The sequence below is a fragment of the Argentina silus genome (genome assembly GCF_951799395.1).
Source record: "Argentina silus genome assembly, chromosome: X".
NCBI lineage: Eukaryota > Metazoa > Chordata > Actinopteri > Argentiniformes > Argentinidae > Argentina > Argentina silus.
In genome coordinates, this window is record NC_139653.1 from 9256901 (window position 1) to 9282933 (window position 26033).

The 26033-nt window shown below is 43.7% G+C and overlaps 2 protein-coding genes across 2 annotated transcripts; one reads left to right on the top strand and one right to left on the bottom strand.

Annotated features, from left to right (window-relative positions):
• The first annotated feature begins 68 nt into the window (after positions 1 to 68).
• On the top strand, positions 69 to 3538 carry gins1 (GINS complex subunit 1 (Psf1 homolog)). Its single transcript, XM_083696157.1, has 7 exons — positions 69 to 265; positions 484 to 548; positions 1257 to 1355; positions 1441 to 1531; positions 1662 to 1778; positions 2151 to 2225; positions 2480 to 3538. Exons 1-7 carry the CDS (start codon positions 191 to 193, stop codon positions 2546 to 2548), a joined length of 591 nt encoding a protein of 196 aa, XP_083552283.1. The 5' UTR covers positions 69 to 190; the 3' UTR covers positions 2549 to 3538.
• Positions 3539 to 3550: 12 nt separating this feature from the next.
• ninl (ninein-like) lies at positions 3551 to 23652 on the bottom strand. Its single transcript, XM_083696155.1, has 28 exons — positions 23614 to 23652; positions 22244 to 22449; positions 21952 to 22048; positions 20699 to 20898; positions 16420 to 16486; positions 16088 to 16278; positions 15743 to 15898; positions 14566 to 14733; positions 13559 to 13695; positions 12636 to 12776; positions 12088 to 12262; positions 11178 to 11288; positions 10947 to 11036; positions 10421 to 10568; positions 10006 to 10074; positions 9704 to 9825; positions 9087 to 9457; positions 7268 to 8749; positions 6581 to 6685; positions 6358 to 6427; positions 5899 to 6183; positions 5667 to 5780; positions 5441 to 5587; positions 5150 to 5299; positions 4872 to 4985; positions 4386 to 4595; positions 4042 to 4155; positions 3551 to 3752 (listed from the first exon to the last, which is right to left on the bottom strand). Exons 2-28 carry the CDS (start codon positions 22424 to 22426, stop codon positions 3561 to 3563), a joined length of 5409 nt encoding a protein of 1802 aa, XP_083552281.1. The 5' UTR covers positions 22427 to 22449; positions 23614 to 23652; the 3' UTR covers positions 3551 to 3560.
• Positions 23653 to 26033: the final 2381 nt, after the last annotated feature.

Genomic DNA, 26033 nt, shown 5'->3' on the forward strand with positions numbered 1-26033 from the left:
CGGTCATGTGATCATAACACTATGTGATGGGATTTTACCGCGAAAACTCAGCCGTTCAGCTAGCTTATTACCTATGCGTGGTGCTCGCAACAAAACAAGAAGCACGTATCATTGAGTGAGTGAATAATTGTAAACTATACTTCTACATATGCGTAGCCTTAGCTATTTATAAGAGAAATTACCAAGAGAAATGTTTTGTGAAAAGTCGATAGAACTCATCAGAGAACTTCACCGGATGGGCGATGGACAATTGCCTGCATTCAATGTAAGTTTGTGCAATTTACCACTGTCAATCTAATGCGTTGCCACAATGTCCAGGTGTCAACACCATTAGTAATACATGACAAGCATATTATATCCCACGTTATTAGAATTCGTTTCAGGAAAATAGCTATTTGACTATTGGTTGTGTGTGGTACTATTAAATGGAAAATACTTGTCTTTCTCTGCCCTCTGTCATCATGCTTATTCTACCTCTCACAGGAAGATGGTATTCGGCAGGTGCTGGAGGAGATGAAAGCTTTATATGAGCAAAATCAAAGTGACGTGTGAGTATTTGACTGTCAGACATTTACAATTTTTAACATAAAGCCACAGTTCTCAATGTTTCCATAATAATTGAATATACCTCTGAATTCTAAATACCCCAATGAGAGTAAAATAATTGTCTTACATTATCATAACCAGAACAACAAGGACTTAACTAGATAAAAACATCATGTTAAACACATGATGTAGCAATAACTCATCGTTTTTTTTTATAAAGTAATGTTTCTCTCATGGAATGTCAATCCTTGAGCACTATACTGTATCATAGAAATCAGATATATCATAGATATCAAGTGATATTTGCATGAGAAGATGTATTTGCACCATTTTTTTGTGTTTTGTTGGTGACCCTGTATGCTGAAAACACTGAGTAGGGCCTTAATCTCATGTGCAGGGTTGCCATGTCTGCAGTTTTCACGCCAAATTGGGCTACTTTGAAAACAAGATTGTGGGTAAAAATTTGTCGGCCGTCGGGTGCAGGTTTTTGGGCTACTTCTAACTTGCACCGCGGATGCCAGAGCATTTCTCTTTTTCAATGTGACCTGCTGCTGCTGACTATGAGGCAGTGGAGGTGGGGCAACCCTGCTCATGTGTGTTTTTTCCTAAGTAGTTATATACATACTTTACTTTTTGGGTTGGATTAATTAAATGTATTCTCATGAGTGTATTCTAAAAAGGTAATCTGGTGATCTTTTTATTTCATACAGCAATGAAGCCAAATCAGAGGGCAGGAGTGAGCTGATTCCAACGATCAAGTTCCGTCATTGCTGTCTGCTGAGAAACCAACGTTGCATTACTGCTTACCTGTGAGTGCCTGTTCTATTGAGCTGATCCTCTGTATTTTTGTTCACACCATATCATATACCATCATCACCCATTTCTCCTTCCCAGCTATGACAGGCTCCTCCGCATTCGGGCTTTGAGGTGGGAGTATGGAAGTGTTTTGCCCACCAACATCCGCTTCCACATGTGTGCAGAGGAGGTACATTGATTTCTCCTCTTCCCAAGAGAAACAAGAATATGCACTGATGATGGCAGGATCATAGGAATGCCATTCTTTGAAAGTACTTTTTTAAGGCTTTGTTTTCTGGTATTATGTTCATTTTGAATAGTTGGAATGGTTTAACCAATACAAGAAGTCCCTGGCTACCTTTATGAGGTCACTTGGAGGAGAGGAAGGACTCGACATAACACAGGACATGAAGCCCCCTAAGAGTTTGTATATAGAGGTAAGATGTACACAGGAACTGCTAGCTACTCATAGTCTTGCAAAAAGTGTGAATTCATTCCAATTCTTTCAGCTGCACTTTACACATAAACATACACATGCATCACACAACCTTCACCCTCATTGGCCATTCCTGAATACACACGCCTGTAACACACTCCATTTATACCATGTGCAAATGTCCTGATTTTACCACAATCCCTTGAAAAAGGAAGCAGCTGAAATGTTGGGGCTGGCAGAACGTTGAATTCAATAAATGTGAAGACTAAGCAAGAACAAACCTGTATTTCTGGTGTGTGCACCCTACCTCTTCATTAGAGATATTGACCATTTTGTATTGATTCTTACCCTTAATACATGTTTCTCTTCATAGGTGCGCTGTTTAAAAGATCATGGCGAGTTCGAAATAGACGACGGAACCATTATTCTTCTCAAGAAAAACAGTCAGGTTTGTTGACTTACCGCTAAATTTATCAACACAACCTATTGCTGAGTGGTCGCATTCCAGATAATCTACATTGCAGTTCAACTGCACAGATCTGCAGATTGATATTGATGTGGTACCTGAGATATTTAACATTTATCCAGGTATTGTGAGATCTGATAATCATTGCAGCACCTGCAGTGTAGGTGACATGGAACACAGTCTGTGTGATGGACATGGACATGTTTCACTCTCAAACCTCTCTCCTCTCTCCACAGCACTTTCTGCCACGGTGGAAGTGTGAGCAGTTGATTCGCCAGGGTGTCTTGGAGCATCTTGTCTCTTGAGACAGACCACAGCAGCCATCCATAATTTGTGTTACTGTGATGGTGATATACATTGGTTTTGTATCCATCATAAATGTGTCATTTAGTTTGAAAAAGTGCTTAAAAAGACTAAACTCATACATAGCAGGAGGACATTTATTACTTGATCAGTTTTGTTTTACATTGATTGTTTAGTGCATGAAGAATCCACAGCTTACATGATATTAGCCTTTTTACAATAATCAACAACCTACAATTGGAGAAGTGAGAACTTACAATTTCTTACAACAATTTTTTTCTTTAGTGTGCAAATAATTTAGGAATCAAAATGTTGACTATACAGCAATGCAAAATCTTGAACATTTTGCAGATTTATGAAAGGGCATCTGTGTATCAAAACTTTACATTTTGTGAATATTGTGCTTTTGGTTGATACCTAAAAAGATCTTGAACACTTCATTAAAAAAGTAAAGCATTTCTTTGATTCATTTTGTGTGACAAACAAGGTTTCAGCCTTTCAAATACAGCACTATTCATCCCATACAGTCTCAGACAGATCAACACTTGTGCTAACTGCATGTTTGTTGATCAAATTGGAATGTGTTGGCTGTCATTCATTGGCCACGTCATTCATTCTGCTCCATATTTTTACTTCACCTAACCTACAACCTGCCTCTGAAGAGACAGAATACAGATTCTGATTGACCGTCACAAAAAAAAAAAATGGACTTCCTTGACAATTTAATTAAAATAAAAAAATATATTTATATACACAAAAACATATGTCCATGCATAATACCCTGGTGGTTGAAACACTAAAGACTGAAGTGCTGTTCCACTTTTACCCACATAAGTTTCTATGCTAACAGTGACTTTGTAATGAATCATAGACACATGGAATCATGTGTACCGCTTGCCACATTGATGGGTTACTAGGACTCATCGAATACTGAGTTTAGGAGTAGGAAAAGAGGTCTTTCACAGTGGTCAATGTCTTTTTGGGTGTAGCATAGTTCTAAGATACATAGAACTACTATGCAGTGAGGGAGGCAGGGGCAATCTTACGAAGGAGTTTATTGAGGGCCATGATTTTCTCCTCCAACAAGAAGTTCTTTTTCTCCGCACCCTTCTGTCGTTGCTCAGTGACCTGCAGTGCCTTCATCAGCTGGGAGTTCTCCACATAAAGGTCTTTCAGCAACATGTCCGATTTAGCATTCTTTGCGAGCTATGGAAGGATAGATGCAGGTTAAAGTTAACTCGTTCAGTGCCGAGGGTGAATAAAGTCGCCCAAATGGTCAACATTCTAGAGTGCCATGGGTGACTATTCACCAAAAATACACCATAAATTATGATGCTTCATTTAGTCAGCAATCAAAGTATTGTTGCTAGTTAAATACCACATAAAACACTAAAGCACTCTAGGTGGTGAGTGTTCTGGAATTCTTTGGCAGTTGGTGAAAATGGAAATGGAAATGAGTGTTTCCCTGATGTTGTCTCATGTTCTGTATACTAACCTGCTCCTTGAGCTGTTTGACTTTCTCCTGCAGCATCATGCGGACACTCCTCAGCTTGGTCTCCACCTCCTCCATCCTCTCCTGCATGTTCCCCATCACTTTCTCATACTGCTCCTGCACAGATGTTCAGACACAGGGGTGTTCATGTCAAGAACATCAAAATGTGGTCTTGAATTAGAGAACACTCAATCTTTTGATCGTTTCAGGCTCTGGGTCAAGCTATAGTACATTTTTCAGAGGATGTTTAAGGGCACAAAACTTTTAGAGGAAACACTTGGGCCCAGAAACCTAGCCAGTGGCTAGTTGTGTGCATCTCTGTGTGGTAACCTGTGGTGCGGTAGTACCTGCTGTAGGCCCATCTGGGCACTGGCTTGCTGGGCCTGCGTGCGGAGTGTCTCCTCCAGCTGCTGCACCCTGTGTTGCTCCTCTACCAGTTGGGCTTGGAGGTGTGCCAGCTGTTCCCTGGACCTCCCTCCTGCCTGCTCCCTCATCTGCTGCAGCTCCCGGGCATGCTGGGCTTGGGCCAGGGTCAAGGCTGTGTCAGCTCTGAGTGCCTGCACCAAAAGAACAAACCACAAACTCACTGAATGAACATAGGAATAGAATGATTTGAATGAAAGATTTCAGAAATTTCAGTGAGGGATTAGGAGAATTTGTAAACCTGCTCAAACCTGAAATTGTGGATTAGTGTAAACTTGGATCATGACATGAATTGCTCAATTTGAGTGGAAAAATAATTGCAAACCTGCTCTCTCCATTAAAAAATGTAGCACCTCAACAAAAGTAAACTCTTGAATGACTTGAGCAGATTTAATGTGTGCAGTAATCACCTGGTCTCGTGCCTCCACCATGGCTGTCTCAAACTGTGACTGTTTGTTCTTTAGAGTCAGGCACTCCTGGGTCAGACTCTGGATCTCCACACACTGGGCCTGCATCTGAGCCACCTGAAGGAGACCAAGCACAACACACATGATCCTCAACCTCCATAAACACAACAATTTCACATATTGCCCATTCAATCAGCTGCAGCAGTGTGATTCGTTACATTGAGTAGGGCAGTGTAGCAGCGATTAGCTATGGGTAGGATAGTTCCTCTCATGGTCCCTACCCTCTGGTGCAGATCCTGGTTTTGGAGGCGCAAGCTCTGGCACTCCTCCTGTAGGGCCACGCTTGCCTTCTCCCCATTCATTTTCTGGGCCAGCTCAAGCTGTTCCTTCTCCCTGCTTAGACTGCTCATACTAGCCTCCAGCTCTTCAACCTGTGGATCATTGCAGGTAATTTCATGTCTGTTATACCTCTTATATTAGTTGTACTACTAATACCAGTGTAACACTGTTCCACTGGAGAGTTGTGAATAACACTTGCACAAATGAAGAACTCAGTACTGTATGTCACCCACCTTGTCTTGAGTCTCCTGCAGCATCCTCTTGTGTGTGGCTACTTCCTGAGTGTGGACATTCTTCTCCTGACTGGCAGCCTGGAGCTGGGAGCGAAGCAGCTCGGTCTGGGAGTCCAGGGAGCGGAGAGATTCCTGGAGATTCTCAACCTGTCAACGAACACATTATAAACCGGAAACACAGAAAAACTTGCAGACACACTATAATAGCTGAAAGCCCCTCTCTTACCCTCTGGGTCCTCCCCTCAGCCTCTCTCAGAAGTCTCTCCTTGTCCTGCTCTAGCCACTGGTGCTTCAAGATCAGACTGGTCAGCTCTGAATCCACCTCTGACAAGCCCTGGAGCTAAAGACAAGGCAAGTCAAGAACCCAGGGAGACTAATTAGACCTATGCATTAAACACAAAACAAATCTAGACACTGAGAAATTCCAACCAGTGTTGTCCCAAGGACCGCCACCATACCTTCTCCTTGGTGGTGGCCAGCTCCCTCTCCAGCAGCTCCTTCTCATGCTGCCAGCCTTCCTGCAGATGGAACCTCTCCCTCTCCTGCTGGCTGCTGGTCTCCTGGAGCTGCCTTAGCGTGGTCGCCCCTTCCTCGTGCTCCCTGGACACCAGGGCCAGGCGCTCCGTCAGCATCTGGACCGCCCCCTGGTCGGCACGGAGACGGGAGCTCAATTCAGCATTATCGCTGCTCAGCTGCAGGTTGCGGGCACTTAGGTCCAATACCTCCTCGCGGTACTTGGAATTCTGGGACAAAGGAAAGGTTCCTTAGAATGGGATCAGAGCCACTGTACAGTGCTCTCGGGTTAAAGGAGGGAAGTTCATGCGCTTGTTGACCAAGGCAAACCTTGAAGTCTACCAGGCTAAAAGGGAGTTCAACTATGAATTTTGATTGTCCATTTTACCAAGTAAATGATTTACCTCTTTGTGCAGTCTCTCCTCCTCCTCTCTATTCCTTTCATGTTCCCGCTCCACTTCATCCAGCTTCTTTCTGATTAAATCAAACATTTAAAGGAATTTAGCGAAAGAACACATTAACTTGTGAGAACAGGACACTTATTATTTTTTTGCTTATACCACAACCCTCTCTGCAGCAAAAAGGGGTTTTGTAAAACATTCTGAAAATACAGATGGATCAGCTTACTTCTTCCTGATGATCTCCTCTTCCAGTCTCTGAATATCCTGTTGCAACATGGCCAGGCTGTTATTCAGTGCATTGTTCTCAGAGGTGACCTCATCTAGCCGAGACCTAGGGTTCAATTAGTTGATCAGAACCTCCTCAAATGAAACAGTAAATTACAGTAATAAAAATACCACCATACTTTATAGTCTTACTAAATCTTGAGCATACTGAACAAAATCAAGTATTTTTCAACATTATAGGAGATCATTATTTCATGAAAGCATTCACAATATGAAGGATACATTTGAGTCAACAGAGCAATCAATGCATATAAGTGGGGAATTAGACACATACAGTAGCCATAGGTTTAGACAGACAGAACATTCAAAAGGCACAAATACTGTTACTCACAAAAATGACATCAACCATCATGCACTTAGGTAAAGATTATTCAGTTAGAAACATGCAGTAAATTGTTAATGCATTCCAGATAGTTATAAGTGTAGGTTTGATGTTGGAGCACGGCCTGCTAAGCTGTAGAGAAAGTTATATTCATTCACTTTAGTGACACATAATCGCTACCTGAGGAGAAAAAGGTTAAGATGAGAAGATTGGTTGCAATTAGTCAAAACATCTCAATCAAGGCGGGTGAAGGTTAGTTGTTGCTGGTTGGTTTGATTCTCGGCAACTGGCCTGTGGGTCACAAACCTGTGTGGACTGGCAGGGTCCATCACCATCTCCAGAGCCATGACCAGTCTCTCCATCTCTACCAGCTGCGCCTTCATCCTGCCCTTCTCCCACTCAAATGCCTGCTCCACCTTTCGCATCTCCGCCTGAGAGTCCAGCAGGGCCTGCTGCAGCTGGTTAGAGCCATTGTCAGCCTCTTCGCTGATGGAGCACAAGGCTCTCTCCTTAGCCTCCAACTGGCTAGTCAGCAGCTGCACCTCTTCACAGTGCTTTTCAGATAGGGCTTCCACTCTCTCCAATAGAGCAACTTTCTGCTTCATCTCTGTTCGAAGGCAATCTGCCTCTGTGGTTTTGGTCTCTAGTTGGGTCCTGAGTTCTGACACCAGGTTAGTGGTCTCACCAGGCTGAGATCTCAGCTTGTGGATGTGGTCTCTGAGTTTGGATGTTTCCGTCTCCATATCTACGATCTGGGAGGAGAGCTGGTCTGCGAGGCGGATGTAGCAAGTGTTCTCCTGGCTCAGACCACCAGTCTCTTCCCTCTCGGAGTCCAGGGTGGATTGGACCTCCATGATCTTGGTCTGTTCCTGCCTTAGAGCCTCCTGCAGATTACCCTCTGCCCTTTTCCACCAGTCCAACTCTTCAGTGACTGTGTCAAGGTCTGACTGTAGATGTTGAATTGTGGTTGCCTGCTTCTTCAGCTCCTCCAGCAGTTTAGCTCTGTCAGTCTTCATGGAGTCCAGTTCAGCAGTTTGCCTTGAGTGACATTCAACTTCCTCTCTCAGTGACCCCTGTAACCTCTCAAACACCCCCCTAAAGTCATCCATGTCTTGCTCATTGGCCCTCAGCTGAGCTTGCTGTTGGACAAAGGCCTTGGACAGACTGCTACAGTTCTCCACAACCATTTCCTTGTCCTGAAGAAGGACCTCAGATTCAGCCTGTAGACTGTCCAGCTCCTGCCTTAACTGAAACACCTGACCCAGGAGCTCTTGCTCTCTCTGTGTCACTATCCTCAACTCCGCATCTAAAGCACGCAAGTCTGAGGCTTCCTGCTCAGTCAAATCCTCCTGAGACCTCAGAGACACAACGCTTTCCTCCAGTTGGGCACTAACAACCTCTAATTTGGCCTCTAACTGACTGTAATGTATTCTATACTGGTCTAACTTCACCTCTAACTGACGGTTTTGTATATTTGACTCCTCCCCATTCTCCTGCAGACGGGCTATGTGCTCCTTAAGCTGCTGGACCACCTCCTGGTGCTCGTCTTCCAGCTTGGTCCTCTCCAGGACGGCCCAGCTGCAGATCTGGGCCTGCTCCTCACCCGCCCTCTCTGCCCTGCGAAGCCTCTCCATGTGCCTCTCTTGCTCCACTTCCTGCAACCTCGTCTCCCAGGCCCCCTGCTGCTCCTGCAGCCGCTGTTGCTCACAGTGCAGCTCGTGGAGGAGGGTGCGCTGGGCCTCACTGTGCTGAGCCTCCACCTGACACAGCTGCTGCTCTGCCTCCTCCCTGACACACACATCACACACTGTTCACTGAGGCAGGCAGGCAGGCGCACACACACACACACACCCACACACCCACACACACACACACACACACACACCTCACATACTGAAGGGCAGAATGACTGGTTCCAACCAGCCTGTTGCTGTGGGATGGTGCAAGTCCATTGTGTGTGTTATGGAGTTAAAGGGTAAAGCTGTAGGGACTCATGCAACAGTTAAATGAGAATCTTCAAATCTTAAATGAGAAACAGGGAGATAACCAACACCAAAAAGTATAACAAATGTGAACTTTGAACTGAATTATAAATACAGGAAGAAGGGTGGCAGGCCACACCCACCTCACTAGCAGCACCTCCTGGTCCATCTTGAGTTTTAACTCTGCCTCCAGCTGGTCTTTCTCCGAGGTCAGTCTCTGGACCAGGTTACTGATCTCCCGGGCATAGTTCTGCTCCAGCTCAGACTGTTCCCGCTGGGCCCTGCGCTCCTGGTCAGGGCCCCAGCAGCCTGGCCCTCCCAGGCCCCCAGCGCTGCTCTGTAACCGGACCTGCATCTTCTCTAGGGCCTCCTGGAGCCTCTTGGCCTGCTCCTCAGCCTGGGCCTTGTGCTCCTCAAGCTCACTGATCTCCACTTTGAAACCCTGAGAGATGTCCTTCCGCTCCACCTCCATGTTCCGCCGCATCAGCTCCAGGCTGCGCTCATAGAAGTTCACCTGAGAGGGGGTGGTGGGTGTTCAGGGGTCAACTGATGGACTACAAATTCATTTTCTACATTAATCTGCCATCAATACAATCTCCAGCAGTTTTGGCCCTGGTTAGTATACATGAGAATTGCGGCCTGAACAAGCATATGTGTAGCTATCAGTGTGTCTACAGAAATGTTGCTTACTTGTCCATGTCAAATAAACATGATTATGTACAACAAATAACGTGTTTGTGTTGCAATGGCCTCTCTGTACCTTGGTCTCTAATTGAATCTTGAGGTCCTGCACCTCCTGGCTGTGCCTCTCCTTCAGCTGCTCCATGGCCATCTCAGTCTCAATGCTCACAGGGCCAGGCAGACTGTCCAGAGAACCCAGGCCTGAGGACGGACACACAGACAATCATAACAACCATGAGGCAACTGAACAAGCGAGGGATAAACTTACACACTTATGTACACCAGCACACAAAGAAACACACACACACACACCACAGTGTGCGAGTAAAGCACAACAGGAGTTTACTGAGAGGAGAAAATAGTCATGTTTCCAGTTCTTACCATTCTTATCGGCTACTTGTAGCTTTTTCCTAGTTGGGGGAGATGTGCCTCTCTTCATTTCAGGGTCATCTAAACGAACAAGATTACAGTGGAGACGTCAGCAACTACAGTGAAACTGTCAGTGCAACTGTAGAGACACTGAGTAAGGAATGAGAGAATAAGCAGAGGTATGTAAAAGAGGGTGTGTACTAAATGGGCGGGGGGAGGGATAGAAACCAATTCCCTATGGTGATGAGATAGGTGGTGGCCTCAATGTATTCAAACCAACAAGCCCATGCTGCATAAATGCAATACAAGTTTAATAGCAAATATCAACAGCATATCAGACCCTGCTGGAAATTAGGCACTGAAAACAATGTTTCTTGGGGTTAGGTTCTGAACAAAGAACTGAAATCAATCACAGGTATTTATTTACCAGAGTCTGACTCAGTGGTCAGTGACCGGCGGCTGGACCAAGCATGTGCGGACGTGTCTTCCCTTGCCTGTCTCGACCTCCTCCCTGTCCCTTGACTCTTGAACATTTCCAGCTCAGAGTTTAACTCGTCATTCCTGTCCCGCAGCTCCTGTGACACACACACCATTCCATTTAGCAACAGGGGTGGCATGCAACATTACATCTGACTAACACAAACTCAGCCACCAAAACACAGCAGGCATGCATCACACCATGTTCACAAGCATGCATGCATTATGAAACCACACTGCATCACTAATGACAGGGCACTCACCTTCACTTTCTACTTTCCCAGATGGGAGGCATTTGGATAAACCTTGTCATTTAATCAGTGTAAACAATGAAAACACATTCAACTTCCTATATAGGGCAATGTGAAAATTACAGTGAAGGAATTACAATGATTGCATATGGGAACCAAATTTGAGGTCAACCAGGAAGTGCATTAGGGCTCCCATTCAAGGTACACACACACTTTCTATCTTACCCTGCATTGCAGCTCATACTCCTTTATAACCTCTGAGAAGCGCTCCTCCTGGTTCAGCAGTCCTGCGTTGTTCGGGTCCAAGCTCCCAAACTGTCAGTCAACAAAAACAGAAAACCCTCATCAATTAATCATGCATGGCTAAACGGCAAGGCTCCTTCCTGAGAGATCAGTTACCCCCCACAGCATGACAAGGACACCACCACTCCTGCGCGCTCCTTCCTGACTTCTCACCTTGTCTAGTAGGAGCTGGTCCAAGTCCTTTTGCAGTCTACAGACAGAGCCTTCTGCCTCTGACAGCTTCCTCCTCAGGACACTCACCTCTTCCTCCATACGGCCGTTCTCCTATTCGGCCAGAGGGAGGGTTATTAGACTGATACCACTAATCACTTCACACTGAGGAACAACTGGGGTAGTACTGATGGAGGACTGTTAAGCAAGAAAAAGCAGCAGTGTGATGGTCTACATGTGTGTGGGTCGATATGTGTGAATAATAGGCAGAGGACTCTTGTAGCTGGAGGTGGGTGTTGCAAACAGAGAAGCAGAACAGGAATCACATGGGCTCTAATCTAATCCTCTCATTTTGACTTCTCTAGAGAAGAGGGAAGGGATGAAAACACAGTAAATTCATTGCAAAACGTTAAAAGGGGCAGTCTGGAGTTGGTACACCCGTTTTTGGACTTTTAAATTAATGATATATAGCAATTGATTCTTAAAGAATATAACTTAGAAATTCCTCATGAGCTTCATTCAATGTTCTTACCCCATCAGAACCAAAAAGATAACCTTGTTTTACTCCGTTGTTTGTAAACAATGTAATTGTAAACAAACATCTATAGCTTCAAAACATTATTAAAACTATAATTTAGATCTTATGGATGATCAGTCATTGCATCCATAGCTCCATCTAAGAAATTGAGAGTGTTTACATTTCTCCAGCCCCATCCCTCAGCTGTTTTCCCAAGCCGCTTTGTTGTTATTTGAATGCCAGATTGCCCCTTTAACCAGATTAACATTAACAAATATCCCAAGTGTATATTTTCATAAGTGATTAAATCAATTGAAAAGCTAGAGAAATAATTTCTATGCAGAGTAGTTGATCAACTGTGTTCTTAACATTCAACTCCACTGTGATGCCAATCACCTGGGTAGCATTGCAGACTTCCTCCTGGAGACTGGTTTCCTGTATCCGTAGAACCTCCACTTCCTCTCGGAGTTTGGCCCGCTCACGCTCCACCTGCTGCAGCAGGACCTCGCTCTCCTGTTCTGATTCGCTCCGCAAGGCTGTTAGCCTATCCCGGAACACATGCTCCAGATCCCTGCCAATCAGAGGGCAGTAAAGACCAGATAGCCCCCGCCCTGTAGATGTATGGTACAATCTATTGAAAAGGTCTACTATTCTTACACTCAGCCAGTGAGAGATTAGGGAGGGGAACGCAGATACCCATACATAAGTCATTCGGCCCAGGGCAAGAGTATGTTTTGCCCTCAAACTGAAAGGTTTTCCTCTATGTACAGTGGAACATCCATGTTAAAAACAGCCCTTCTGTGACCTCATTATTGTCCCTCATCACAGAGTGTCACAGATCCTCTGAGCTTCCAGTACAAACCAGTCAGGCAAGATTTCACCACCATCAAATCACAGCTGCCTGGAACAAACACAAGAAACAGGGGAGAGAGAGCAAGTCTTACTTGATTTTGGTTTCATTGACTGACTCAATAGTGGCGTGCCTGTCATCCACCTCTCTGACCAGCTGGAGGTTCCTCCGGTCAGCCCATTCCAGGTCGGCCTTGACCTTGTCCCTCTCTCGACATGCCTGGTCCGCTAGGACCCTGGGGGGGGAGAGGGGGGGGGGCACACAGCAAACCACCATTTTCAGCATAAAAGCAGTTGAGAACTGTTCTATGTGGTACATATTTTACATTATTCTTTTTAATGTGTTTTTAATGTGTTTTTCTACTTTTAGATTTTAATGCTGCTCTTATTCTTTTTAATGTGTCTGTGTTTTACTGCTTCTACTTGTATGTTTGTTTTATTTGCATATCTGTTTTATCTATTTGTAAAGCACTTTCGAACATTGTTTTAAAAAGGTGCTATATAAATAAAGTTTATTATTATATTTCCATCTACAACATTCCTAATGTGGCTACTCACTGAATAAGTATATAAGTATATAACTGAAATTAGGTATTTCTAAAATACATTATGTGCTCAAATGAATCAAAAACTAGTGCTGCTTAACAGATAAACAAATATTGAATGAAAGGTGAAAAAATGTGGTCATTAATTACAGCCACAAAGCAGTGATCATTACAGTAAAACATTTTAAAAGCACAAATACCTCTCACCTCTAGGTGGAGACAAGTAAAATCACCAGACTAACGACAGATCCATGATGAATCTCCATTATTGTCACTCTGCACATAACGTTTCACTGAGTGAACCAATGATTTTCCCTGAAGCAATGTCTGACCATGAAATCAATACAAACTTGATGGAAATGAATTGGTCTCTGTTTATGGGTCCTGCAGGAAATGAACCCTGTGTGTTTTGTCCATGACCTCCACTACAGAGTTTAATAGAATGGTTCAGTGTTGTATCAAATCAAACCCACTGGAGGAACTGGATCTCATTCTTGTAGGAGATGAGGGCAGCCTGGTGGATACCGTTGCCGCTGACCAGCAGCTCATTGTCCAGAGCCAGAGTGAGTTCAGCCAGACTGACCCGCTCCTCCAGAGGAAAGTCCAGAGTCTGTAGGGGAGGGGAGAGGGGCGGGAGTCAACTGATGACCTGATGATGTAGTCAACCATGGTTCTGGGTAGGGATCTACCAGGTGTGCAGGCTTTTGTTTCAGCACAGCACTAGAACACCTGATTCAGGCCTTGATGGCCAGTTGGTCTGGGGCTAAAGGCTGTAGCTCTCAATGAACAGGGTAAATACATGTTTCAGGTCGAAGTTCAGTTCAATCAGTATTTTATCCTGTGCAGTAAATACAATGTCTATCATCTACTTTAGATTATATGAGGATTAACTATGATTACTATAATGAGAGCATGTCCAGGCGGGGGCTTTTGAGTAAAAACTGCATCACAGATTACATTTCTACACCACAGTATGTAACACAAACCACAAGAGCGTTAGACGTAACTGGAAACCACAATCTCAATCGTACTCCTATTACACATTTCAAACATAAGAAGGGCAACTTAAATAAAATAATAGGAGAAGTCAGATATTTAGTTTATGCAATATTATGTTAATGTTAGTTAATGAAAATTATTAAATTGAAAACCCAGCAATCTAAATTGTCCTATTCATAACACTTCACGCTCATGCCTTTCAGCAACAAAGCAATTAAAGTAGGCAGAAGCAGAGTATTCAACATTTCAAGGGCACTTCTGAAAATAACTGATACAAAGAGGCAGTTCATATACAGGACTGCAGGACACTGAAATAACATTGGTTCACAGATGCCACGTAAAAACATGCTAAACCACATCATGGAAGCTAAATGAAGTTCCAAGCACACAGTTAGTTATCTAACACATAACAAAACCATATTGGTGTGACAGCAGGTCTTGGTTAGCCTGAACAAACCAGTAGTCGTGGTACAGCACTGACCTGGAGGATATCTCTGCTGTTCCGGATGCCCTCTTCCGTCCAGAGGCTGATGACTCTCTCTGGACTGGTGCAGCCCGAGCCATCGTCCAGCCGGCTCAGCAGCCTCTGGCCAACGGTGGCAGACAGCAGAGAGGGAGAAGTGGAGCGCCCCAGCCGCTCCTCAAAGGCCTGGGAGAACATGGAGAGAGCTGTGAGGCAGCTAGCGATGCCTGTCCAATGCAGCTATTCCCACATAACACTGAGATCAGTGCGGTACAGCCCAGCACTGCGCTGTAGCCTCAAAGCTGTCTCTGATCGCCATACAAAGAACTCCTTGAGAGGCAGGGTATTGTACTGTAGCAATAACACCTTTAGTCCTGCAGCTCTCCAAAAATAACCTGGGCTACACTGTGCATTGTGTAATACAGCCACATAGACAAAGAAGCTTCAATGGGAGAAACAAAATCTTCACACGCCACTAATGAACGCTTTTTGCTGTCGTAACTACTAATCTGGATTAGCCTAGTTTCCATAACCATGTGCTCATAACACATATACCACATTGCATGCAAACACCAGTTTAGAACACAGGAGCTGCATATAGGTTCTGGAAAGCCCTTACATATGCACTGTTGCCACAGTGCAGGTTCATACATCAGAGTAAGTGCAAGTTGTTCACCTGGGAGGCGCCAACATGCCCAGAATTAAAGGAGCCAATGTTGTCTTTCATACCCCATGTTAACAACCCACAGCCAGACATAAGGCCTGAAGTGCAGTACATGATTTCTAGCTCTGGCTTTTGATTTTTGTCCCATTCATCTAGGAAGAGAATGCAGGAGTGTGAATCTATGCTCCTCCCACAGCAGTTAATTATTGGTAGCTTGATTGGTAGCTGCCTGGAGTTCCTTAATTGGCCAACAGGAAATTGGAGCATTGTGTGAGAGCCTACTAATCATACAGGCTGGAGGCTCAGATAAACATGCTTCATTCCACTTGTATTATGTTACACATTCCGTGTAATGGATAGTTCCTGTGTAAATATATATTCAACCAAAATTACATGGTTTGTCTTCTGTGAACAAAATTCATGTCAAATATCCACCTTGTTTGAGCCAGATGGGAGGCAAATTGTTATCTTGTCCTAATTACATATATGTATTCTGAAGAGTGTGTGTGTGTGTGTGTGTGTGTTTCTGACCTGCTGGAGTGAACGCTGGGGGTTTGGGCGTATAGGGGTTGAGGAGGAGGTCGGGGCTTGGGCACGCCCCTCTCTTAAGAGACCCTTCTGGAACTCCCTGAGACTGACCCGCCCATCAAGGTCTGTGTCCAACTTCCTGAAGAGAGCATCCAACTCCTGCACAATGAGACATAGGGTCAAAGTATCATGGTAAAAAGCAGAGACAAATTCAACACAGAACCATAATAATTGAGATTCACATAACAAAAATCTAGTATAACAAATAGTATATCTAGGAAACATCTTTTAATGAGTATTAGAAAACACAATCACATCAAGGACATAATATATTATTTGTGTAAATACCTCTGACTGTAGGTCCTGCAGGCCAAGGTGGTCACACACCAAGGAAAGCTCCTGCCTGTTCAGAAAGCCACCTCTTCCAACACCCAGCTCCTCCCACACCCTCTTCATCTGACTGTCTGTCACCCCAGCCCCCAAGCCAGGAGATTGGAGAGGGCTCTCCGAACTGTCCCACTTCCATCGCTTCTGCTGGCCTGACACACATGCACGCACATGCACACACACACAGATTATTAATTAGGTTACTATTAAAGCAGCCTGTGTCCATTATTCAGGGGGTAACAGCATTAGACGAGATTGACCAAAATAAATCAACTGCCAAAATAAATTACTACCTTGTGCCTCAAAGGTTTGGTGGATGGTGTCCTTATGGCTTCCAGTTTCCTCATCAGACTTGAGACTCTGCACCCGAAACATGAATGAATGTTACTGTTATCATACCACGTGTTCACAGCATAAAAGAAAAACAGACATTTCACCCCAATGCTGATCCATATGCTCAATCATAAAATACTGTCCCAGTCTATGTTTGGTCAATGTATAGTAAGTGTCTGTGTGTCAACCGTCAGTATTACTCAAGTGTGTTGCGTGAGAGAGAGTGTATGTATTGCAGATGAAGCGCGCGTGTGTGTGTAAGTGTGCCTCTAAGTGTGAAAGAATGAAAGCTCTCCCAAGTACGGCCTATTAGCATGGAGCAATGACAACCGGGTGACCAATGAATTGACCATAAGGAATTCCATCCCGCCAACATTACTTCTGCTACACTGAGCAAGAACAACCAGCAGATTGTGATTCCAGGGTAAAAAATAGACCAGTACTCCCCTGCAGCATATGGGGCCAGTGGCTCTCACGCAAAGGGGCTTAGGGCCTCCTCTGTGTGTGTATGCCTCAGACTCTCCCTAACTGTGGTGTAGGTCTTACATTCTGAAGGGGCCAGGTTTTCCTGAAGTTAGTTAGTAAGATAACAGTAGTTCTGGCTTAATAATACACCAACTTAATAGCACACCGACCTGGCTTAAAAACACACCATTTAACTCAAACTCATAATTAAAATCGATAGTGTCAATCAGGGTCTAAATCATTTGCATAAAACAAAACTTTTTGAGAGGGATCTTCATCGCTTAACTTTTACTGATGCTCATTTCCAGCCTTGGTCTCTTGTATTTTAGTGCCAACCAGTGGTGGAATAAGTCAAGTGCCAAAGCACTTAGTAGAATTTAATACAGGACTGCAGTTTATGTAATTTTCCAATTATGTAATCATATTAATCCCAGTGACACATAGGCTAATAGATAGTGTGTATTTTCAGGAGAAATGAATCTTGTTAAAAAAGATCATTCCTTTTTTATCAAAATCCTTGAAATGTTTAATTTCAGTCAATCACATGGGGAATATACAGATCTAAAAAGAGCATGGGTATACATATTGACTTCATGCCTTCATTAGCCTACAGCATGAATCAATCTCGGCATCACCCCAAGCTGCAGCATCATATCAAAAACAGGCCGCTCATCATGGGACAACAAGCCACTACCAATTTCCATCAGTATTAAATATTGAACAACATTACGTAACCATCCATGAAAGGCTTTTCAAATGGGAACACTGTGTTGGTCTCAATTCTCTCTCTCTCTCTCTCTCTCTCTCTCAGCTGAGAGACAAACCCACTAACCCTCTCAACATAACAAAGGATGGATGAAGAGGTAATAGTATTTGTGTAAGTAAATAATCACTGAAAGACTTGTGACAGTTACAGTATCCCCAAACAAAAGATACATCTGTAGAAAGAAGCTCTGTTCAAGAATGGTGAATGAATAAACCAAGCTTGCTGAATGAGACACCATTCTCACGTCCTTGAGAGAGGTCCTTCTGGCATTTAACCTGGGCGACACACTGCTCAATCAAAGGATGTGTGACATACATACAGACATACATAATGTACAGGTAGGCTATGTACATATATGATCACAAAATAAGTTGTATGGTGTGATAAAAGAAAGGATAAGCTTGTGTGAAATATTTAACAGGAGCAGTTTAATTATTTACATACCAAGAGATTGCTAACAGCAGCATTCCAAGTGAACAACCTATCAACTCCCCACCCTAATCCACCCCTCCCCCATCCAGGCGCCCTTACAACTGTACATTTTTCCTGTTACATGTGCTCTGCTTGAGTGAACTGCCCTGACCCATCCTCTGTAATCAACACTATGACAGTAATGCTATACTGTAGTTCTCCCTCTGTCCTCCAGTAGCACGCCATGGAGGCTTAAAGCCCCTTACATAACTGAAATGTTAACTATTCAAAAGAGATTATTGGTGGAGAGCTTAATGAGAAACATGGCGCAGGGATCTGGCGCTATGGCCTGACAAGAGAGAGGGAAAGAGTGGCTTTGGAAAAGATGTCATCTCGCAAGCTATCAGAGATGTCAGGGCAAAGTTACATAAAAGCTCTAGGCCTAAATATTTCATCATCAAAAAACAGAAGGAATGAGCACCGCATTTGAACAGGACGGGAGTGAACCTTGTATTCGTTTTGCATTGTAATATTGTTTATCTAGGAATATTGTTCTATACCGTAGGCCTATAAATATAATAATGAATTTATTTTGTGTAGCGCTTTTCTCAGTAGACACTACATTACATGGAGAGAACAAGAATAGATAAATAAATAAAAAGTAAAACAAAAGTACAGTCAGTAAAAAGAACAATACAAATTAAAAAATTATAATAAATAATAAAGATTAAAAGCAAGTACAAAAAATGGGTTTTGAGGGATCATTTGAAGGAGAGCGTGCTGGATTCTTTGATGTGGTTTGAGAGAGTGTTCCAAAGAGTGGGGGCTGCAGCGGAAAAAGCCCGGTCCCCCAAGGTCCAGTGTTTACACCTGGTGATGGGGACAAGAAGGTTGGCATAAGCTGACTGGAGACTGTGGGTCGGGGTGTGCTGGAGGAGGAGGTCAGAGAGGTAGGAGGGTGCCATGTTGTTGAGGACTTCATAGGTGGTGAGGAATCTTAAACTGAATCCTAAATCATACTGGGAGCCAGTGGAGGTTTTGAAGGACTGGAGTGATGTGGTCTCTGGAGGGGTTCTAGTGAACAAGCGGGCAGCTAAGTTCTGAACATGTTGGAGTCTGTTGAGGACTGTTGGTGGCCCCAAATACAACACTGTTGCAATAGTCCAGCCTGGAGGTGACAAATGTATGGATGAGGATCTGTCACTGAAGGACAGGGAGGGTTGGAGACGGGCAACATTCCTGAGGTGGAAGAAGGCCATTTTAGCCATGTGTTTGACATGAGGTTCAAATGAGAGTGTGGAGTCCAGGAGGACACAGAGGTTACGGACCTGGCAGAGTGGAGAGGGACTTTTGGACAAGTATGACTACTGATTCGTTGCAGTTCAGTTTGAGGAAGTTGCATTACATCCAGAACTTGATGTCAGTTAGCAAGACAGTTAGCATGGGTGGAGTGAGCTACCCCACCATTACCTTTGCTTCCCTTCTACTGCTATAAGAAGCACAGCAACCCCCAACCATGCTGCTCAAACCCAACAAACAAAGTAATAAAAGTTGATAAGATTTTAAGGTATGACAAGAGAGAAGATCAGAAAGAGTAAACACTGAAGTAGCTGGCATACAGATCAATATGTCCACTGTAATGTAGCTGGCATACTACAGGTAAATATGCTGTATCTTAATCGGTTGTGTAGAAACTGCTGTAGGTCTGACTAGAGAAATCTCTTAATGTTTATGCTAATTTAAAGTATCTTGTAAACTGCCGAACTAATTGTTACAATATTCTGGGGATGTGTATGTGACACAGTGAGCACACATAAAAATCTGTGGTCAAATGGCTGAGAAATTTGCCAAGACGATTTGGCATTTTCAACGATAGGCATAACGAAGCCATTACTATCACCACCGTAATGTAGCTGGCAAACTATTGGTCAATATCACCACTATTAAGGATTCCATACGGTACAATCATCTCTGCCTCTGATTCAGCTAATCAAAACTATGATCCAAGACACAATACACAACACAGCCATCAGCCATTGGAGCAGATGGTCCTAATCTTTCCCTATGGTAGAGCTCCTGGCTGGTAGAGAGAGAGAGGGACACATCTTTGATCCACAGCCAAAGCTAACACTGAGGGGTGGTGTGGGGTGGGGAGGGGGGGAGTTGGGGAGGGGGGCAGGCATGAGGGCTGCCAGTAGCACATTCCATATAATCCCACTTCCTGAGTTGGGAGCGGAGTGGAGTAGCTGGCCCTAAACCCCATGCACCTCTGAGATTCAACTCACTCGCTCACGTATTCACTGGTCTGCAAGAACATTAAAAATGTCTAACAAATTGCAGGACACTGAGATATGTGAGACCTACACCTCACCCAACACTAGTACAATGTACCTCATTCATGGGGATATGCATGAGAGAAATGGAGGTGGAGCACGGAGTTAGGAAATTCTCTGCATATAGTAGGCCTACATTAGGCCCAGAGCCCCAGTTTGAGAAGACTAAAGTCAGCAATCTTCCTGTTCTGTTTCTCAAATTACAGTGAATGGCCACAGCATAAACACACCAGACAGAGGCTGAGAGGGAGGAGTCCATCTTACCTCCACACTCTCCAGAGAAGTAGAGCGCCTGAGTTTAGCCCTCCTGACGCCAGCAGGAGAGGGTTCCGTCTGCTCCGTCCTAAAGGGAGGAGTGTCCTCAGAGTCAGCAGTGAGCTCCGAGTCAGGCCTATCAGGCCGGGACCTGCGGCCGTAGCGCTTTGTTCCCTTCACAAACTTTGGTTTCACCTCCTCTGGAACAACTGGAGGGTCGGGGAAGGAAAAGAAAGATGCAGCAGTTAAAGAGTGTCTGTTATAATATTAGAAAAATAACTAATAGAGCTGCTATATGTAGAGAACGGGGGGAGTTTTGAACTAACAGAACAGTTTCTGACCACGATTACAGACACACTCTCAGTCACTGTTTGGTAGCATTTAGAGTTGCAAAGCCACTAGGGAGAGATTCTATTCCAAACTTAGAGACAGAGTAAATTAGAGGTTGACAAAAACCATGTCACACTTAAACACTCCCTTTACGACAGAGCTTAGGCCTATCAAAGGACACTGATATTCAGTTCCCAGAAACCAACACACACACACAAACTTGATCATACTGTAACATTACCAGAAAGAGGAAGCAGAACTGAACTGCCTTCGAAGCTACCCCAAGTGCATCCCTGTAGGCTATCAAGTACTATTCTAATAAGGTCTCATGTAGTAATCTCAATGGCAACCACAAAATAAATAGACAAAATTAAACTGCACTCGACTAAATACACTTTTGATGATGTCATAGTACATTTACTTACCGGGATTATGGATGCAAATTAGCTTTGTAGCTGACTCTGACAAATTAAATCACAACCATTGACAATGGAGCATAGGTGAGCAGGGCTAGAGTTTTACATAAAGAGTACTGAAAAACAACAGAAACCTAATTTTTCATATTTGGGTGTGACAATGACAATATTCACATTAGTGGGCCTTTAAAATTGATTGTACTGTGCCTCAGACAGTACCTTTATCAAGCATTAAACATGTGAATGCTAATAAAAATGGCCATGAGTGTTGTTATTGTGCAAAGCAGACACGTTTGTTATGGTGATACACTGATTACATAAACCACTCTTATCCACCAAGAGCCCATGAACAAGGACAAACAGCAACCTAAGATTTAACCCTACCTAGGTACATAAACCACTAACCTCATCGATCCTAAAACCCCACATAAACACTTTGCTAGTTTCAGTTTGTTTGCATTAATTTTCTATTTGAAAACGAAGTCCCCACCTCACCACTCAGAAGATGTGTTTTACCTGGCTCCAGGTAGCTGCTCTCCTCCTCTGAGGTGCTGAAGTCCAGAGAACGTGATAGCACAGCCACAAAGCCTTCTTTGAACTCCTCAAAATTCACCTGCAAACAAAGGGAATGTGTCAGTGGCAAGAACAGCATCATCATGAGACACAACTGTAGATTAAAGGTAGAAATATATCAATGTGTCATTGTGTTTTGGGTTGTTAGTAATTGTCAGTAATTTCTCATTTGATTTTAGAATTTGTAAATGAGCAAATACATAATTTTGCTATTAGAAAAGGGGGGGTCTCATACCCGTGCATAATGATGTGGTCCTAGCAAGGTGTCCAACAGTAGAGGAAGGTGAGCATCCAGGTGCAGCTTGTGACAAAGGGCTGTCAACTCATCCTTGTCCAGGTAGCCAGTACCTGTGGTGTCACAACTGTCAAACTCCTCCTTCAGCTGGGCCACATAGCGGTTCTGTTCTTCCTCATCCATCCCACATATTGCAATGCTTGCCCCTAGACTCAGGAAGGATGACAGTAGCAAAAACAATTCAGCATATCACTGCTGCCAGAACACCTGCAGAACAACGCACACATAGTATATACAATTAAAACTGGTTACCTACTCAGTTCTAGTGTGTTTTAGGATGAAACAGTCCATCTAAACATCTGCTGCTTTGTAATGGGTTCCCCTTGGATTCCAGCTACCACAGGCCAAAACATCTGCAGGCACCTCCGTTGTATTACACAGCTGAATATTGAACCTTGTGTTGGTCCTGAAATTTTCCATAGGTTATGTAAGCCGGTGGATCTTTCTTTTGCAACTGGGCTACGTCAAAATCTTTCAAAATATGTGTCTAAGTTTGTTTTAACACAGAAAGTCGTAATGTGACAAATTCTAAAATAGTCCAGCACATACAATAGATAGGCCTATATTGCAATGCAACTGTGTCCCATAGCTATACTTTTTGGTTAGCACAAGATGTAGGCCTAATGTGAAATTAAACAATGTCCATTAAACTCATGCTCGTTTGCAAACGGTGCCACTGAGGCTATTTGAAATTATGGTTGTAACAAAAAGTTGTCAATGATTGGGATTGATCACTGTCGTCCCTAGCCTATGATAGGCTAGGCCTACTGTGGGTGATGACGGCACAGGGCAGCTTTATCTCAGTTCGCACAGAACTGCATTGACATGATGATGATAATCTAAAGGCCGAATCGACTATGAATAAATAACCAATCATATGCTGTAATGGCGATTTAAATAAAATAAAAATTCATTCATTTGTTTTTCTTTTCATAATAGCCTACGCCAACGAGAGAGCCATTATCTGCACCAAAGAACAAAATTCTTTACATAAACAGATGCACTCATTAGGCTATATCCGATGATGGCTTGAACCAATGATGTAGCCTACTGTATATAAACACACGTCTATATCCTGAAGAGACAAGCGTGAGTCGGCAATGCTTCACCATGGGAACGGGTAGCTGGCCAGCGGAGAAACAAAGGTCGGGCGCCGAAAAAAACGACACAAAGTAACTAAACAAAACACTTTTCGCGGGGTTCAATTGTTGGTTGATTTCAAAGTATCTTGTAATTTGTAAACTGTTGCCTTTCGCCGCCGACCGCAGGAATAGGCGAATAGTACTAACGCAAATGAATTCGGCTCTTACCGTTTTATTAGTTCACCAAAGCCCTCAAGAAACTTCTCAGCTCGTCCATAGAGGCATTCGGATATTTTCTCGTCATGAACGAGAGATGGTGTCCGCTCCGGTGTTTTACAGGAGAGTTACAAGACGAGTTATTTCCCCTCTGCAGAAGTGACCACAAGTATGTGTGGCAGGCTTGAATCCCACTTGATCGCTGGGCTACGCTAATCCATCATGTTGAGCACTAGCTGGAGTTGTCTACTGTGGAGGCTGGCACTGAGAAGTACCGAAAGCGAGGCTGCGTTTTGATCTGTGCCTTCTGCCGAGAGCGCGGAGGATGGCAGTGGAATGATGAAGGAAATGTTCTTCTGGTGGAGCTCGCTGCCCCTACCGGTCACGGCTGCTATTGACCTGCTGCCCCCAAGGCAACACTCGCAGTCAGTTTACCCCCTAATGCATCCCTCATGGGATGGGGTCATCATCATCATGGCCAGTAATGCCAAAGTAGGCTGTCGTAGGTATAGAAAAATAGTCCTGACTGTCCAAAATCAAAATTAAGGACATTCATAGGCCTAATTTTAAAATAAGGCTTTATTATTGTTATTGCATTGTAATCCTTCAATCCTGACATTTCCCATTTTTACAGCACACCCACCTTTTCCCTTTGGTAGACTCAATGGTGGAGGAGAGCAGAGCCCTGTGGGTCTGATCAGAAAGACAGTGAACATGCTCTGTGAGCTCCAAAACAAGGATTACTTAAAAGCAAAGATGTTTCCAAAGCGGCATCAACCCTCCATAGTGCAACAAGGGTGGAAATGAATGCCAGCTCTTCCTTGAGGCTATATTGTGAGGTCATTGAAAATACCACAGCTCAACTGGCCTTCTGATTTTCAAATTTAAGTGCTCTCTAATTCCTGCACCTCACTGACTCTAAACTTTCCATAATTTGCTGAGAAATTGCCTGACTCGTCAGCTCAATTGTCTGACATATCACCTCAAGAAAGAGTTCTTGTGGTGTTTAAAGATGTGGTGTTTCATAGCTGCTCAGTCAGACAGATCCTTCAGCGCATGCATAAGGTCTTGAGGAGACATACCCTCTGTTTAGCCTGTTAGCCACAATACCGGCATCAACAGCATGTACAGCACTCAGCTTCCCCTGTCTAGATACCGGCATCAACAGCATGTACAGCACTCAGCTTCCCCTGTCTAGAGAATATCAAGCCATCACAGGGAAGCATATCCAAACATTTGTCAGTGCTCACACTTGTTGTCTCTAGTGAAAGTGGTCAAGATACACAATGTTATCCAGTTCTGTGGGCCAGCAGCTATTGACGCCCACACAACTCATGCAATGTGACTCAAGGCACTGGAGTCCACCACTCCTCGGCGGAGGTACAACTTTCCTTCCATCCTTCAACCCCCATTCTCTTGATATCTTATTGGTGCTACGATCTGTCAGTAATTTCATTTTGAACATCAACAGCACACTCACATTCTGATTTCTCTTAAGTCATTAAACACACTGACTTTGCCACACAATGGTGGAGCTGAGTTGATCCCCATATGTCTGGCAACTAGACTAGAGAAACAGACCTGCTAGCAAAACTAGAGAAGCAACACACATTAAAGCAGCTACTTTATCAGTGATTTCTGCATGGTCACCAACAAAATGTAGACAAACAGCACTAGATTAATAGACCTAGACCTATGACCTTCATATTGTAAGAAAATAAAAGGACAATGACAACTTCTGTGTTAAAGGAATATTTTAGTTGGTGTAATCGGCAGCAGAGCAGTCCATGCTCTGTGTCCTGCTGTGTGGTCTGAGCCAAGAACTGAGTTTTACCTCAGCTCTTCTAGTGTTTTACCCATTTGATCTATGACCCTGTCTGAAGCAGGATACAAAGCATTACCATCTTAATTGGTTTGATAGTTCTTGTGACACCTAACTTGATCACTCACCATCACAGGATGTTGTGGAAACCAGTTCCAAATGGTAGGCCTGATTAGCATGTCTCCTAGCAGTCTACACTTTACAACATCAATCATAATTTGCCAAAATATTCATCCTTCAATGGATGGAATCACTACGCCAAGCTAGATCAAGTAGGGCAAGAGGATATACTCAAGGCTGCGATATCTTAGAAGTCATCGTGAGATGCCTTAATTGGAAATCAGACCTATGACCTTCATTGTAATCATAATCAAGGATATAGCCTATTTAAAATGACACAAAAAATCACTGATGCTTTAATACAACTATTGATTTTCATAAAACCACCCTTTTGTGGGGACAAATGTTAACTTTCAGGGAAATTACATGGTGTAGTTAAATTGCTTGAATTTAGTGTCAATTGTTTTATCAGTAAAAACAGCCTGCAGGTGTGGCGGTATGCTTTTTTCACACGATTTATCCAATAGGGTGTAATTACAGGCCGCAATTC